General features: G+C 40.0%; 1 protein-coding gene across 6 annotated transcripts; it reads right to left on the reverse strand.

Annotated features, from left to right (window-relative positions):
• Positions 1–2,357: 2,357 nt before the first annotated feature.
• Positions 2,358–17,586, reverse strand: GJB7 (gap junction protein, beta 7, 25kDa). 6 transcript variants are annotated; one of them, XM_005858198.2, is made up of 5 exons: positions 17,442–17,586; positions 15,178–15,253; positions 6,297–6,366; positions 6,038–6,182; positions 2,358–3,298 (listed from the first exon to the last, which is right to left on the reverse strand). In XM_005858198.2, exon 5 carries the CDS (start codon positions 3,269–3,271, stop codon positions 2,471–2,473), a length of 801 nt encoding a protein of 266 aa, XP_005858260.1. In that variant the 5' UTR covers positions 3,272–3,298; positions 6,038–6,182; positions 6,297–6,366; positions 15,178–15,253; positions 17,442–17,586; the 3' UTR covers positions 2,358–2,470. The 6 variants fall into 6 exon arrangements, with proteins under 6 accessions (XP_005858260.1, XP_005858259.1, XP_005858262.1 ...); XM_005858197.2 differs by lacking the exon at positions 6,038–6,182; XM_005858200.2 differs by lacking the exons at positions 6,038–6,182; positions 6,297–6,366.
• Positions 17,587–17,808: the final 222 nt, after the last annotated feature.

A 17,808-nucleotide genomic window follows, 5' to 3' on the forward strand; every position in this document is an offset into this window, starting at 1 on the left:
GGGATCTACTACATCAGGCAATCATTTTGTTGTGAGGCAGTTCAGTTTAACATTTCTGTATTAGGGAAGCATCTTTATCTCTGATTTTCAGCTATTGGTTCTAGTTCTGAAGCCTTGGGAAATGATAAGCTGTTTGTCTTTCAAGTGTTGGGAAAATCATTCCCTATAGTCTGCACACAAACATCTACTAACACAGGATTAAGTTAACTTTTTCCCAATAGTTTCCTACTATGCTTTTTCATGTGAAAATGACAGACAGCTAAAACTCAGGGATTTATTTATGTCATGAACTAATATCAATCCTAGTCTCATATTAAGATTTTAAATCTTGATGCAGAATGATTACTGGTTCCATTTCACCTGAATTCTGAGATTTTTAATCCTGTTTTGTTTCGGCACCCAACATACTGGTCATTTATTTTGTCTTAGTAGATATGGCTTCTGTGTCTTCTGAATCACTAATGTGAATGTAGTCAGGAACTGGTTTTGGCCACAAGTAAGAGAGAGAGAAAGAGAAACAAGGAAAAGACACCAGGTGAAAGTTAAGGTTTCTTATAATGAAAACAAAACCGTGAAAATAGGTGGTTCAGGCTGATCTGGCAATTTCATCATGGCTTCAATGTCCCAAGAGTTTCTTGCTCCATCCAGGTCTAGCTTCCATCCTCAAAGTCACTTCGTGGTAGAAAGATGTTCACTGCAGTTCTAGCTGTGATGTCTCAGGCAGGAAGGAGTGGGGGAGTGAAAAGATGCATGCAAGCTAGGTCATCCTCCCTTTTATTTTTTCTCAAAGCATACTGTCAATCTGGTAGTTTTGATAAGGTAATTACATTATTGCCTCTACATGCAAAGGAGACTTGGAAACCTGCTTTTTAGCTGGCACATTGCCATCCCCAACAAAATCAGAATTCTCTTAGGTGAAAAGGAGTAAATACTGGGTAGACAAAAGATGGGAAGAGGCAAAAGGGACAAAAATATTAGAAAGATTGAGTTTCTAAGTACAGAGACCTAAGTTGTGGGGTTACAAGGATACAAAGAGGTGAGTAAGATAAAATCTTTGACCTAGCTACAGTCAGTAGTCTTTAATGTCACCAAACTAATGTAATTAGAGGCAGTCTTCTCTAAGAAGATTGGCTTTTCACATTTGCTAATCTTTCACAGAAAGATCTCAAATTACTGCATTTACTTTCTTTGAGGTAAATGATAAATGCTTTATCAGTGAAACCACTTGCTAACCTAGTGGTTAATGCTTTTTTTAGTAGTGGGGTTAATGATCATCAATTTAGTTAATGACATTTTTGTAGCAAAAATTTGGAAATTGTATTGCTTAATATTTGTCTCATCTTGACCCAGTCTATTGCACAGTGACTTTTTGCTGAAGGATAGGAATCTGTAGTCCACTTCTTCAACTTCCTATTATTCTGTACAGACAAGTGGGTTCATCTCCAATTCTATGCCATTCTGTCTATCTCTGCTCTGATCAGAGACCCATAGCACACAATTTTCCATTCTAGAGGGAGGGGAGATGTATTAATAAATTGCAGGCAAGCTGTGACATTGTATGATACATTGTGAATCCCTGATCATAAAAGGTCCAATAATATGGAAATGTATAAGGTATTTTCAAGTTCTATGGTTAGAGAGAAGTGTTAAATCAAATGGGCATATTCTTTTTCTGGATCTTCCCCCACTCCCTATAAATGTGCTTTTTCTGTGGGACCTGCCGTCCATCATGACTCTAGGGCAGTGGTTCTCAACCTGTGGGTTGCGACCCCTTTGGCGGTCAAATGACCCTTTCACAGGGGTCGCCTAAGACCATCCTGCATATCAGTTGTTTACATTACGATTTATAACAGTAGCAACATTATAGTTATGAAGTAGCAATGAAAATAATTTTATGGTTGGGGGTCACAACATGAACTGTATTTAAAGGGCCAGAAGGTTGAGAACCACTGCTCTAGGGTGACCCTTTCCGATGTCCAGGGACACCTAAACTGCAGAGTCGTGGGCTCTGTGGTCTTTTCCCCTGGCTGGGCCTTCTCGCTTAAATAGGCTCCTGTGCCCCTAGTTAGCAGCCACCCCGCCCTCCCCAGCCTTTCTCTGCGAGGATTGGTTGGGGCTGCGTGAGTGGAGCCGTGGCTGCTGCTTTGGAAAGCTTGCTAGTGCCTCAGCTGCACCTTGGAGGACATCACGTTTGTCAGAAGTGTCACTTCTTATACTTTCCACTTGACAGACCTAAGCACTTAGAAGGATGCTGTTAGCTGGGTTTCTTCAGACTAATTGGCAATTAACTATTCAAAAACAATTCATGAACCCTGAAGCAAAACAACGAGACCTCTGTTTGGTGTACGTGATCGAGCACATACTGAAAATTTTATTAATTCCTCCCAAATTACATGAAAGCTGATACCCTTTGTTTCCCATCCCAGCCTAGTTCTTGCTTAGGAGGGATGCAGGTTTTCTTTGTTTAACCTTACAGTGTGTTGCAAAGTAGCTTTGTTTCACTTTCCCGATTTGTGCTTATGGCAGAGGCTGAATGGTGATTCTGGAGTAGCGGAGGGGCCCCCACCTCACCACATTCAACATATCTGAGGTTGGGGCACTCACACACTGAGAACTTGGGTCTTTTAGAGTATTTTTGGAGACAGCACTTAAGAAGGCACTTGAGAATCAAAAAGCTCAGTTCAGTGAAATTCAACACAATACACAGGCATGAGGTAACCACCATGAAGAGGATGAAGATGGTTTTCTCGGTGGGTCTGGACATGAAGCAGTCCACAGTGTTGGGACAAGGCTTCAGATCACACTTCATAAGGTAAGGAACACTGAAGCCATCATATAGCTTGTAAAATAAAACCAAGAAGCCAATTTCAAAACCAAGTTTAACAATGAGGCTGGTAAGGTAAGTATACCACAGGCCCCCATCCATCGTACCTAGGCTAACATATAGTTTCTTTCTGTGCCTTTTCTCTCTACCCTCACGATAGGCTACATGTAAAACCACCAGAAGTGAAGGCGTGGAGACCATGATCAGTTGTAAGGCCCAAAGTCTGACCTGGGAGATGGGGAAGAAGTAGTCAAAACACACGTTTTCACAACCAGGCTGTCTAATGTTGCACTCAAACTCTTTCTGCTCATCTTTCCACACATGCTCTGCTGCCACCATGTAGACCAGCAAACGGAAGATGAACACAACAGCCAGCCAAATCCGCCCAATCCCAGTTGAGTGTTTATTTACTCCACTTAGGAGGTCTCTGAGGAATATCCAACTCATGGCGCAGGCTCAAAAGAAGACAAGATTCTGAAAAAGAAAACAATTTCACCATGATTCATTTATTTTTATTCTACTGATCATTTATTCCTACTGTCTTACTTGATTATGGAATTGTGGGAAGTAAACTCAAACTTCTGCATTACAACAACTTCGGATGTTGAGGGCTCCCTAAGAATCCCTAAGGATATGCTCTCTTTCATACAAGGAGATGACATAACTGGCCCACATTTGTAACTGATCCCATGCCCAGTTTAATTGGGAATTTGGTTGGTCATCCCACACATACTACCCTGCTTTCAAACAAATCCTTTTAGTTGATTGCTTCTCTCTAAGAATGGGTTTTGTGGCTGACCTGGAAAGAATTGGATGTAAATCTCTAGGTTACCTTGGTACTTTGAGATGTCTCTTACATGCCAGCTTCTTGCAGTTGTTGTCTCTACTCACTTTTCCTAATTTGTCAAAGTACTTCCCCAACCCTTAAAGGTTATTCCCTGCCCCTGCTTCCCCTCATGTTCTGAATCATATACGAGGAACAGAGCTCACCTAGTGAAAAGTGAGGTTCTACAATATCAACTTTCTCAGACCCATGCTTCCTCATCCCTCCAGACCTACTTACATCCATGCCCAACTTATCTTCTTTACCGAGTTTGGAGGGAGAGGTCAGTCTCCTCTTGCCTCAAAATGATCATTCCAGCTCTTCATCCATTATTGATCTGTCCATTTTCCCTGCCCTTTGATTTCCTTAGCTGGTTGACTATCGTTACCAACAACCAAGCACCCAAGTCAGGAATCTCATAACCATTCTAGACTCCTCTCATGACCCTTTTTTAATTGCTCACCAAGTTCTTCTGATTCCTCCTAGTTATTTCTCAAATTTATCTCCAAGTCACTGCTGAAATCTTTCTGATCTGTACAGCCCTCCCAGTGTCATCATCTCTCTCTTCCCTTGTCCTCCTAGTACATACTTGATGCTGCTTAATTCTCTTGTGCTTCTCTCCATCTCTTTTGCTTTTATTCCCTATAAAAAGCCTTCTTTTTCATTTCAGTTACATTAACTTTCTGGCACTCTCTGCTTCTGTCTTGTTCATAATTGAACTTGTGGGCTGGGCCCTGGTTTGTGTTTGTTGGGCCCATCATATGCTCAGCGCTGTCTGTCCAGTGCTTTTGAGTTGGTTTCTCCCAACCACTCTAGAAAGTGGGGTTTGTTTGTTTATGGTGGTGTTGGTTTTGGTTGTTAATATTTTTCAGATGAGAAAGCAGACTCTGAAAAATGCCGCTTTCCCAAGGTCACACAATGAGGTGCAGAGCAGGGTTCAAATCCAGTCTCCATTACTTTATTTTAAGTTAAAGGTGCAAGAAATGTATTAGATAAAATGCCTGTGAAAGAGAACAGGGAGGAAGCTGGGAAAGGCTTGGAAAACCATCAGACCGTGATGCAAGTCTGACCCCAGGGAAGGAAGAAATGAAGGTTGGGTGGAAGTGACAGACTGCAATGCAATCTTTTTTTTTTTAATTATTTTTCAACCACAGTCCACCTTCAGCATTATTCCACATTGGTTTCAGGTGTACAGCACTGTGGCCAGACAATCACATACCTCACAACGTAATTTTCATTATTTTAAAACAGGGTTTCTCAACAGTTGCACCATTGACATTTTGGGCTGGAAATTTCATTCTAGCAGCTGTCCTGTGCATTGTGGAGTGTTGAGCAGCATTCCTGGCCTCTGCCACCTCCTGTCCCCACTTGTGACAACCAAAAATGTCTCTAGACATTTTCAAATATACCCTGGAGAAATGAGGCAAAATCTCTGCAGTTGAAAACTGCTGCTCTTAACTTGCTACTATAATCAAACGATGTGGGTTAGAGCTCCTGGTCTGCCACTAACACACTCCGTTATGTCTCAGGTGGAAATCTTGCCATTTCAGGTCCTGTTTCCTATTACAGAAATAATTACATCTTACTTTCTTCATAGACTCAGCCAAAAGAGTACCATGGAAATGATACTGTGAAGGGAACCTGGGGGTTAAGAAATTTGGGCTATTGTTATAACAGCACACCTGTTGGAGCACATCACATTATCTCCTCCTGAGGGAACAATAAGTAGCAGCCCACACGCTACAGCCCCAAGGAGATGTATGAAGGTTAAGAGCTGTTTTCAGAGAAAACAAAGGTACATGTACACAATGCTCTATTCAGTAGGGAATTAATACTCCAATGTCCTTGGTTTCAGAACACAAACAAAATTGTATTAAATAAAAAGGATTCTCAAATCCACCTGAAAGGTTAATGTCTCCGTGAATTATTAAAACAAAGCCCCAAAGGTTACAAAGGAATAAAAAAGTATTATGTTTCCTCATGGCGTGTCATTGGGCATTTGTCCATATTACTCAAGTGGATATTTATGTAATGTTCCAAAACATTTGAAAGTACTCTGTTGGGCATGTTAGAAAAGGGAGGAAGGTAAGAGTGGATACAGACTATTCTGCTAAAAGAAAAGCAGTAAAAAAAAAAAAAAAAAGGTATTTGAACAGAATCCAAAGGTTGATATTGTTAAATGTGTCAGGATTATGAGTTTCATTGGACTGATAAATGTCCAACCTATTTTGAAATTCTCTGCTGAAGAGGCAATGGTTTTTCTCAGGAGGGAGGGGTGTTCTAATGTTAGTTCACTTTTAACAGCTGTTTAGCGTAAGTGAAATAAGCCTGGGCACAGGGTTGGACTCCTTGGGTTCAAGTCCACGTTCATCTGTGATAATAGTACCTACCTCCTGGGACTCAAAACAGAGTCTGACACATTGTGGGTGCTTAATAAGCAATATATGCTTTTTTTCATTAAAACCTTCCTTGATGTCAAAGTAAAGTCTTTTCAATTGCAAGTTAAATTTGTTTGTTTTTTCTCTAGCTCTGTTCCTGTGAAGGTGAAAAATAGGAATCTCCATTTAATAGCCTATAAAGATCTTTAATTTATCCCTTTCATTAAATCACCAAGGATTACTCCCAATTTCTAAAAGAGTTTCCACTTACCAGTTCTAATAAAGCAATTCTATGATTTTCTCCTCTTAAGAAGTAGCAGTTTACTGCACAGGAATTCAATCTGGAAAATTCAGTTAATCAAATACTTTCAGAAAGTAAATATTCAATTCTTGATATCAGGAATAATTTTGAAAAGTTGCAAAATTCCCCCAAACATTTTATGTAAATTAAAAGTAGGGGTGAGAAGCCGGTGCTGGGACAAGCAGATTTTCACATGCAAAAAAATAAAGTTGGAATCCTACCTCACCATTTAAAAAAATTTCAACTCAAAAATGGATCAATAATCTAAATATTAGAGCTAAAGCCATAAAAGTTTTCAAAGAACACATAGTGGTAAATATTTATGATCTTGGATTTGGTAATGGATTCTTAGATATGACACCAAAAGCATGAGCAACAACAACAACAAATAGATAAATTGGACTTCATAAAAAACTTTTGTTCTGCCCCGAGAAGTGTTGCTCAGTGGTTAGAGCATTGGCCTGCACAAGGAAGGGTCCTGGGTTCAACTGGGTTGCAGCTTCGATTCCCAGCCCCAGTCAGGGCATGTTCCGGAGGCAACCAATCAACATGTCTCTCTCACATCAGTGCTTCTCTCTCCCCCGCCCCCGGCCCACCCGTCCTTCCCTCCTCCCACTGTCTCTGAAAAGCAATTGGAAAAAAACAACAATATCCTCAGGTGAGGATTAATAACAACAATAAAACTTGTTCATCAAAGAACATTATCAGGAAAGTAAAAAAAGCAACCTACAAAATGAGAAAAAATATTTAAGTCATATATCTGGTAAGGGCTTAATATTTAGAATATATTTTAAAATTCCTAAAACTCAACTACAAAAAGACAACTCGATTTAAAAATGGGCAAAACCTGAATAAACATTTCTCCAAAGAAAATATGCAAATGGCCAATCCACCCAGGAAAAGATCTCAACGTCATTAGTCACTAGGGAAATGAAATCAAAACTGCATGAGATACCACTTCACACTTACTAGGATGGGTATAATCTTTAAAAGGTAAACTAACAAGTGTGGGCAAGGATGGTGGAGAAATTGGAATCCTGTACAAAACTGGTGGGAATGTAAAATAGTGCTGCCACTGTGAAAAACAATTTGGCAGTTCCTCAAAAAGCTAAACATAGAATTACCTTATGACCCAGCAATTCCACTTCTGGATAAATATCAAAAAATGTTTTTTGAAAACAGGCTCTCAAAGAAATGTTTGTATGCCAAGATTTATTACAGCATTATTTCCAGTAGCCAACAGGTAAACACGACTTGTTACATCAACAGATGAATGGATAAACAAAATTATTCAGTCAGAACAAGGAAGGAAGTTCTGCTACATGCTACAGCAAGTATGAATCTTAAAGAAGACATTATGGTAAGTGAAATAAGACACAAAAGGATAACTATTGTGTGATTCCACTTATATGAAGTATATAGCAAACTCCTAGAGCTAGAAACTAGATTAGACATTACAGGTACCAGAAGGAAGAAAAAATGGATTGTTATTGCTTAATGATTACAGAGTTTCAGGTTGGGGTTGAAAATTTTTTGGAAATAGATAGTAGTGATGGTTGCACAATACTATAATTAATGTTACTGAATTGTACACTTAAAATGATCAAAATAAATTTTGTTATGTATATATTTTTACCAATACATTGGGGCCTTGACTTACGAGTGTCCCGATTAACGAGTTTTTCGAGATAAGAGCCGTCTCTCGGCCGATTTTTTGCTTTGAGGTTACGAGCCAGCTTCAGATACCCCACCGCTAGTTGGCGCAGCAAACGTCACAGTGAATGCCACAACATCAGCCCAGCATCACGTGTCTCACTTGTTCACTGTTGATTTGACATACAAGTAATTTGAGTTACGAGCTCCGTCACAGAACAAATTAAACTCGTAAGTCAAGGCCCCACTGTATATATATAATTTCTACCAAATAAGTTCCCCAAAAATGTGGGTGGGAAGATGCCTATTTGGAATATAAGGGAACAATAGTGGTTTAAATAACCTGAACATTTATGGAGAACTGTTTATATAGGAAATGAAAATAGGGAGAAAAGGAGAAATAACAAAATATTAATCCTTATCAATGAAAAAAAGTTCTTATATCCCCCTTCTCATGATTTTTTGTGGTGCCAATAATGTTTTTTACAAAATGAACATACACTTGAAGAAAATAAACTTAATAAAAATAAACCATACAATATCAGAGCTATTACTATTCTCTGCGTGTATGTGTTTGTGACGGTTGAACAAAGCTGTTTATAGAATAAACATTTACAAAGCCAGCTTATTAATATATATCAGGAAGGTTACCAGATAGGAAAATTATGTGCTGAATCATTTTCAATCTTCCTTGCCTGCACATATATGTCAGTGACTCCTCAAATGTCCAGTCCAGACCTCTCACCTCTGAGCTACAGCTGCCTCCTTGTCATCTGTACTAGGATGTCATCTCATAAACTGAAAATGTCCCAAAGTGAACCCTTGCTATTGCTCCTCTACTTTCCACCTCCCCCAGAGCACTGCTCTGCCTCCAGTGCTCTCTACCTCAGTAGATCACACCAGTACCCACCCACATGTTGAAACGTGGAATTTTTTCTTCACCTTCTCTCTGCTCCAAACCCCACATCCAATCTCTATTCAAGTCCAAAGTTTCTACCTTTGAAACGTATCCCAAAACTTCTTCTCACTCTTTTTGTCTGCACCACCACCACCCTAATCCAAGCCACCCTCAGTTCCTGCCTGGTACACCATAATAGCTTCTTATCTATCTCCCCTTTTCTCATTCTTGACCTCTTCCAACTCATTCTTCACTTTATAACCAGATTAACATTTTAAATGGAGGTTGTATGGTCTCATTTCTCTGCTTAAAACTGTGACATGGTTTCCCATTGCAGTTAAGGTAGGGAAAAGGCCAAATACTTAACTGGAAGGCAAAGCCCTGCGTAGTGGTGCCCTTGCCTGTCTGTCCAACCTCATCTTGCACATCTCCAAGGTACACTGAATTCGGGCATGCTGCTCTTCCTTCACTTCCTCCTTTAGACCTAGATCCACTTGTTCCTTCACCTGAATCAGAGAGGTCTTCCCTGACTCCACCAATCTAACTTCGGTCTTCCTTGGTATTCTTGTTTATAATATTGGCCTTCTTTCCTTCATTCCACTTACACTTATTTATATGAGCAATATCTGTTTTAGACTGTGTGTTCTCTGATAGAGGGACTAGGGTTGTCAAATTGAGTGAATAAAGATGTAGGATATCTGGTTAAATTTGAGTTTTAGATAAACAATGAATAATTTTCTAGTATAAGTATGCCTGCTATCCAATATTTGGGATTACTTATACTAAATAAGTATTCATTGGAAATTAAAATTTAACTTGGCAATCTACATTTATTTTATTTGGCAACATAAGCAAGTATCCTCATTGTCCACTATGGCACACCCCATGCCTAAATAATGAATGGGAACACAGCCTCTCTAGATCTTAGAAACTTCTCCAGGAACACTTGGGGACCTACCTCAGTCATTCTTCTCCTTGTACCCAGCCTCTCTACCTCTACCTGAATTAAGTGTCACTCCATTTTCCATTAAACTCGGCATTACTGTTCTGAGGTCCCTATTTCGTCTAACTCCTAGTTGGACTTGAGATCCAGACCATCCTGCTTCATCTCTGTAAGAAAAGCAAGTGGGAGATGTCCCCAACATCTTGTCTACCAACACTGGCCAACACCCACTTTGGTCAGATGGTTCATCCTCCCCCCCTCTGCCTACCCCTGTCTCCCATCTCAAGCCCACAGCTCATTTTCATCTTCATGCTCCTTCCTCCTCTCTGCCCTACCTCCTCCTCATAGCCTTCCAAGTTGTGACTTCTCTCTCTTCAGATTTTGTAGCTCCTACTAAGCCTCAGAACATATTTTAGCATTTGATGATATAACATCTTAACTAGTCTTATATAGATTCTTTCTCCCCAAAGAACCTTATATGTTGTTTGGAGTTGAAAACCATATTTTCTACTTGTTTTGTATCCTCCAAAGTGCATAGCATAAAGTAGCTGTTTAATAAATACTTATTAGCTACATTTAACTAAAAAAAAAAGCAAATTTGAATCTCAGGTGAAGTATTCGGTCTCAAACTTCTTTCCTCTTTCCTATAAAATAACTAACTACTCATATAGTCTTCAAGAGCCTTAATTCTTCCCACTGACCACACTAAGAGATACAGCTAAAAAATGAGAAATTAAAGTAATTTTCATATCACTTGGTTGTCATATCTAATATTAACATTGATGGTTAGGAAATATATATTCATTTCTATTTACTCAAATAATTCAAGTGTTAAACTGATAGCAACAGTAGTCCTCATGATTGGCACCAATGTTGATTCACCTGTTTAATAATTTTATTAACAATCCCAAATGAATTTGGCAAACTCCATAGCCTTCAAGCCAAATTAAGTTTACCACCTGTTTTAAATACAGGGTTGTGTTTTGGGAAACAGCCATGCCCATTCACTTCTTATTGTCTATATTTGCTTTCATGTTAAAATAGCAGAGTTGAGTAGTTGCAATGGAGATAGCATGTATGGCCCTCTAAGCATAAAATATTTATTATCTCACCCTTTGCAGAAAACGTTGGCTGACATCTGATATTTGCATCATATTTAAATTCATATTGGAACCACATTACAGAACTTTTTAATTATCTGGGCTAAACAACACATGTTGGGTTGTGCTCAAGAGAAAGCCAAAGGAAGCCATGTTGAGACTGCAGCATGAGTGAAGTGAGTAGTTTGAGGGGAGACAAGTGGTGGAAGAACAAGCCGTTACCCAAACCACGGTGGGCCAGGCAGGACCCACTCAAAGAACCTGGGCTCCTCAGCTCAGTATCTTATTCTCTTAGTGAGCAGTGATTTAATTTCAGCAAAACATTGTCCACTAAATTTTAATTACTTTTAATTTTATTGGTTTTGTGATGTTTGCTTTTTTTTGGTAAATATAATTGCATAAGAAGCATAAGTCTAAGGATTAGCCTGTTGGCATAAAATTATTTTACATCTCATTTTCAGTTTTATGCATGTAAAAACAGTATGCTGAAAAAAATAAATTGTCAACACTGAGGTTTCCATGAACAACGCTGAGTAGAATGCACCCGCATAGGCCAACACATGCATACATATACCACTTCTTGAAGGTAAATGTAATGTAAAAGGCCCAATAATTAAGTTAACTTTTTCCCAATGGTTTCCTACTATGCTTTTTCATGTGAAAATGACAGACAATTTAAGTATGTTAGTTCTCATACTTAAATTCCTTCACAGTTTAAAGGCACTCATTTTTAGAGGCTCACCTCTTAGGAATAGTGCAAAGCTCTCCTCAAGTCACACAGAAAGGCCACTGAAAGGGCCTGTGCTGTTCTTTGCGCCCGCTGCCCCACACAGTCACATCAGCTTACACTGTGCTCAGGCCAGCCCTTCTGACTTGGCCACAGCCTCCCAGAGCACTAGGTCAATAACACGTTCCAAATGGGCAACATTGCTTAGAGGCAGCTTATGCAGAAAGGCCATCTGTGATGCAGCAACAAACTGAACAGCAACATGTCTGCGTTTGTAATGATTAGGATTACTTCTCTCCCCGAAACATTTTGGAAAGAAGTGATGACTACCCAATTACAAGAAATGCCATTTTCCTATTAAATAAATCCTATCACAAGAGAAATAAGCTTACCTCCAGACACAGATGTGGAGATTAAGAAGAGATCCAGTTGGCTGCTCGTTCAATTTAAAAAACCGTGAGTTGATTGTATCATTTCCCTGAGAGGGAACTAGTGCTCTACACTCAGGAAAATGGAGCCCAGTGGTTTCCAAGGTAGTGCAAGCCAAACAGGGTAACCTGATCATTTGTTTTGGCTCATAATCTAGATGAGAATTCTTGTGTCTCTGCTGTTTACAATATACATTAAAAGAGAACTGAAACGGGGTAAATGAATTCAAAGCCACTCATGTACACAGTTCATTGAACATTTCTTTTTATAAAACCTTGTCAGCATTTACACAAAGAAGCTAGAACAATGAGTGTTTCATCTCTTTAAATGATTTTCCAAGGCTATTTATTAAAGCCTATCTACAAAAAAACAAAACAAAACCCAACAAAACAAATTTAAAAAACCCAATAGGCAAAAGAGCAATTTAATTCAGTCTACCTTTGATGAGGTTATTTTAACTTTACTTCATATGCCCTCTTCTTAGAAATCCAGGAGGTAAAAAGGCATTGTAAAAATCATTTTCCCAACCCCAGGAAACATTGATAACAGACATTTCCTATGCATACAATAGTGATAGGAGAGAGAGAGAGAGAGAGAGAGAGAGAGAGAGAGAGAGAGAGAGAGGAGAGAGAGAGAGAGAGAAAGTAGTTATCTTTTTTTAAAAATATATTTTTATTGATTTTTTACAGAGAGGAAGGGAGAGGTATAGAGAGTTAGAAACATCAGTGAGAGAGAAACATTGATCAGCTGCCTCCTGCACACTCCCTAGTGGGGATGTGCCCGCAACCAAGGTACATGCCCTTGACAAAAATCGTACCTGGGACCCTTCAGTCCGCAGGCCGACGCTCTATCCACTGAGCCAAACCAGTTAGGGCAAGTAATTATTTTTTTATGGACCCATTTCTAGGTGTGAGTTTTGGCTAAAATTAAAGTTATGTAAAAATTAAAATGAAATCATGTATCTCTTAGAATAAGAATAGCTTATGTTTCTCTTAGACTAAGAATAGCTTAGAAACAGAATTTTACCATTGGAAATGAGACTAGAGCTCATAAAATTTAATGTCTTTATTTTAAAGATGAGAAAACAAAACTGCAGAGAGCAGCCTGCCTCAGGTCCTAGAGTCAGAACTGAAAGTAGGAAAGGACGGGAGACCCAAGTCCCAGAGCTCCTTCCTTCCTGCTGTGGTGGCCAGCTCCCCAGGCCCCGAATCTCAGTGCAGGTTCTCATCCTTCTCTTAGCACTCAGGGCCTTTAAAATTATTCCTGTATTCATGTTTCCAATCCAATATTCAAAGAAGAGTGCCGTTTATTTAGAGAAATCATCACTTTTCATTAATTTTATTACTGGATGAATCTTCTCCATACCCAGTAAAGCAAACCTTGTTTGGTTTGGTTTGGTTTGGTTTTTACAGAGATTCCAGGGTCCCAGAATGGTGACCCGGTTTCCAAAGGGCTATTACCATGATAAGATCCCAAGGCCTTGTCTCTGCAACTGCTCATCTTTCAGTTTCCACTCCATTGTTTTGAATGAGCACTTAGCAGATTTTAGCCATGGTCTTAAAGCATTACCTGTTTGCACTGAGAGACCTTCCGCCAGGAGCGGTTAAACTCAGGTAGTTGGTTGTTAGGGCAACCTTCAGGGCGGCCTTACTGGATCCCCGAGTGCTGAGATTGAGACGACCCAGGCTTCCCAATAATGTCAGCAATAACCCAAACAAAGGTAGCATTCCATGACCCAGTGAAGCAGAGGCATCATTTTCTAGACAAAGCTCCCTGTTCTCAAGGATCTTGCAGCACCTTGCACAGAAGCTAGTGGGGAGCGAAATTGCCAAGGGCTGGGGCAACCCGGAATGGCTGTATAGAGGAAATAGAGTATGGGTTGGATCTTTGATTTTACTGACAGGCAGAATCATGGGTGTGTTCTGGGCGAAGTCCCTCTGCTGAACCCTACATCCTCTCAAGTATACTCACGATTCCTTCTATGCTTTTGACAACAAGATTTAATTCTTCTACCTCTATTTTTTGTTTGGAGAAACAAACATAGTAAAGCCTGCAAAACATGGAATATGGTAGTAAAACTATCAGAATGAAGTCAGAAAGCTAGGGATAGGGAGAAATAAGAGAAGACAGAACTGGACAAAGAGTGGAATGAATGCTGGAAACCCTGTTCTCTTTTAAGATTTGGATTTGGATAGCTTTCTTTTCAGAGTGAAAATGTGGCCCTGGAGCATGTCAGCAAGAGGCAGAGCCCAGAGCAGACAGGCAGTGTACACCAGAGCCTTTGAATGTCCAAGGTATCCCCCTGGATCAACTACACGAGGGTGGGGGCTGCAGGAAGGCCTGCCTTAGTGATCACTCTGGTAAGAAAGATGACAGAGTCGAGTTGAATGCAGATGCCATATCAGAAGAACATGACGAAGATTCTGCAAGTTAACATCACAGCTGGCTGCAGTGAGGTATTGGCGCTGTGCACCGGGAACCATCGTGCACGGAGCCTGTGCTCTGAAGCTAGTCCGTATTGTTTTTCAGTGTAATTTCTCTTCCACGGAAGGTCAGGGAGCTTTTGTACTCAGCTTAGTCACAGTTGGGGCACTGTGTTTTGTTCTGGCCTCGGTGGGATCTTTGACAAACTCAAGTAGGACTAAAAGACAGTGACCAGGGTAGAGAGGGTGTCTTTAACATCATTAAAAAAAAAAAAAAAAGGATCAGAGCAACTGGAGATGTTTAGCCTGAAGAGGCAAGGTCCAAGAAAGTTATTTATCAGAATTTGGTGTCAATTATATTTCACGATTTTTTTCTGAGAGTAGAGATCTCACTGACTCTGAGTTCAGACCAACCAGGGTTGGAATCCTGGGCCTGTTTCTTCCTTTACTCTGTGTCCTTGCTCAAGATGCTGGAGTCCTCTTAGCCTGCATTTCCTTGTCTGCAAAATGGGAGAGGCAGCCCCTACTTCAGTACAGCTGCTCAACAGTGGTAGCTGTCATTAACTTTGCCTACTGAAAGCAACACTGACCTTGGGTTGTGAGATTTCTGTCATACAAATGGCACCAGAAATGAGAGAAGTAGGCATAGACATCAAAAACAAACAAACAAAAATGTACCTTTTGTGCTGGGCAGCAAAGCACATATGTGAGGAACTTGCCCCAGCATCTCAGATCAATTGCTTTTCAGTACAATCTGTGAACACAAGATATCTACATGAAGAAGGAAGAACCCATCTCCTTATAACAGCGATTCTCAGTGACACCAGGAGCTTGTAGGAGATCTGTAGCATCTAGACCAGGGGTGGGCAAACTTTTTGACTCGAGGGCCACAATGGGTTCTTAAACTGGACCGGAGGGCCGGAACAAAAGCATGGATGGAGTGTTTGTGTGAACTAATATAAATTCAAAGTAAACATCATTACATAAAAGGGTACGGTCTTTTTTTTTTTTTTTTAGTTTTATTCATTTCAAATGGGCCGGATCCGGCCCGAGGGCCGTAGTTTGCCCACGGCTGATCTAGAACAACTCCAGGGACACAGTAAATAACCCTTAATAATATGATATTTGTAACATCAAGTGCTTCTGAGGTTTCACGTCTGGTAAGAATGGGTTGCAAAACTGCCTTGAGCCACTGCCTCTTACTCTGCTGCCACAGGTGATCAGTCCCTCTTCTGGCTGATGCAGGAAAGGATGGAGCAAAAATGCTCCCTGGGCGCAGAATATCTGAGGGGTGTAGGAGAGGCCACATTTAAGCACAATTTCTATATCTACAGTGAGTTTTCAACATTTTTATATAAAGAGGGAAGCACTGGCCCTGACCGGTTTGGCTCAGTGGATAGAGCGTCGGCCTGCGGACCAAAGGGTCCCGGGTTCGATTCTGGTCAAGGGCATGTACCTTGGTTGCAGGCACATCCCCAGTAGGGAGTGTGCAGGAGGCAGCTGATCAATGTTTCTCTCTCATCGATATTTCTAACTCTCTATCCCTCTCCCTTCCTCTCTGTAAAAAATCAATAAAGTATATTTTAAAAAAAAAGAGGGAAGCACTGTTTCTTTGATTTTAAGCACTCTTTTTTATTTAAAAAAAATTTTTTTTTATTGATTTCAGAGAGGAAAGGAGAGGGAGAGAGATAGAAACATCAATGATGAGAATCATTGATCGTTTGCCTCCTGCATGCCCCCTAGTGGGGATCGAGCTCGCAACCCCGGGCATGTGCCCTGACCAGGAATCGAACTGTGACCTCTTGATTCCTGGGTTGATACTCAACTGCTGAGCCGCTCGGGCTGGGCAGGGCTCACATTTTCAATATTTGTGACCAAAGCATCAATTTATCTGAGCATTTTCCACATCCAAGAAATGTTTGAAATCTTGTTTTCCTAAAAACAAGGAACTCACCTATTACCTAGCATCTGTTCAGCTTCCACTTTCTCAAACTGTTCAGGGTTAGACCGGGCTCAACGTTGACAGATGCATGTGCCTCTGCCTCCACTTAATTTTTGTTGTTGAGTCAACAAACAAAAGGTCATGTTTTCCTCATGAACATTCTGTGCACCTTTACTCAGGAAACCAGTGCAGAGTATCAGAAAGCATTTAGATACAACTTATGGTCACAGTATGTACAGTGTAACAGTCATTTCACTTGTGCGACAGATAAGCCTAGGTTTTTATCTCTCTCCCTGTATTATTTGAACTTGCTTAAAGAAATAATAATATGAATGGCTTTGTGTGCATATAGGTGTTAACGCAGATATTGGAGAAAAAACAACACATTTACTTTTCCTCCATCAACTTTCCCCAGATAATCAGTTCTTAATTTAGTCACTTGCATGCTCTCCCTGCAAAAGAATAGTTACATTTTAGATGGAGACGTAAGTATAGGCAGCACAATCCCATTCATATAGAAAATCTACAAGTCTGAAGGTAAGCTGGAGGTTAACAATATAAAATATAAATAAATACATACATAAGTAAGGATCTTCCACTCCAGGATGGTTGGAATAAACATTGCAACTTTAACTTCATTATGTGCTTGGGAACTATTAGCTCTTATTCCCTGGCAGTAATGTGAACGTATTGGGTAACAGTTTCTGCTGTATTATAGGCATTTGATAAAAGGTAGTTCAATTTAAGGTTGAAAAGGTAAAGTAATGAATAACATTTGATGAAGCAATCTGAGATTCCCGTATGTAAAGGAATTTCAATATGTTAAAAGTAGAAGCATTATTTCTTCAGGTGATTGCTTATTCCAACAGAACAGACAGGCAAAAATGTTAATACATACATACATAGATAATTACAGAAGATGAAATAATTCGGTAAAATGCTTCCCCCAGAGCTTGACTAAACTAAAAGCAAGAAATACACAAAAACATTTAAAAAGTACCTTAGACGTCTTCTTTTGTGTTTCAGAGGAGAAGCACCCATTTCAAATCCCTTTCAGGTCTGTGGATTGCGCCACTCTGCATGTTGCCATAACAGCCGAGCAGATGGTGTTCTGCAAAGTAAACACGGACATAAAATAGCCGTCCGTTCTTCGAAGTTTTAATGGCCTAAGTGTATTTACATTTTGCTCCTTGTGGTATAATAAGCACAGTTAACTGCACACAGCTTGCATATGGCTGTACATACTAGTAGATTTAAGATTATGGCACCCAGAGCTGATATTCTGCGGCCACACCCTGAATCCCCAAGTCTGTTCGTTCAGCATCTTTAGCCTACTGGAAAAGCTGAGAGTACACCCAGCATGTGTA

Source organism: Myotis brandtii, unplaced genomic scaffold (genome assembly GCF_000412655.1).
Source record: "Myotis brandtii unplaced genomic scaffold, ASM41265v1 scaffold1160, whole genome shotgun sequence".
Classification (NCBI taxonomy): domain Eukaryota; kingdom Metazoa; phylum Chordata; class Mammalia; order Chiroptera; family Vespertilionidae; genus Myotis; species Myotis brandtii.

Bases quoted from the DNA above. Each gene is read 5' to 3' on its own strand.
- GJB7 (XM_005858200.2), bottom strand. From the start codon at position 3,271: ATGAGTTGGATATTCCTCAGAGACCTCCTAAGTGGAGTAAATAAACAC.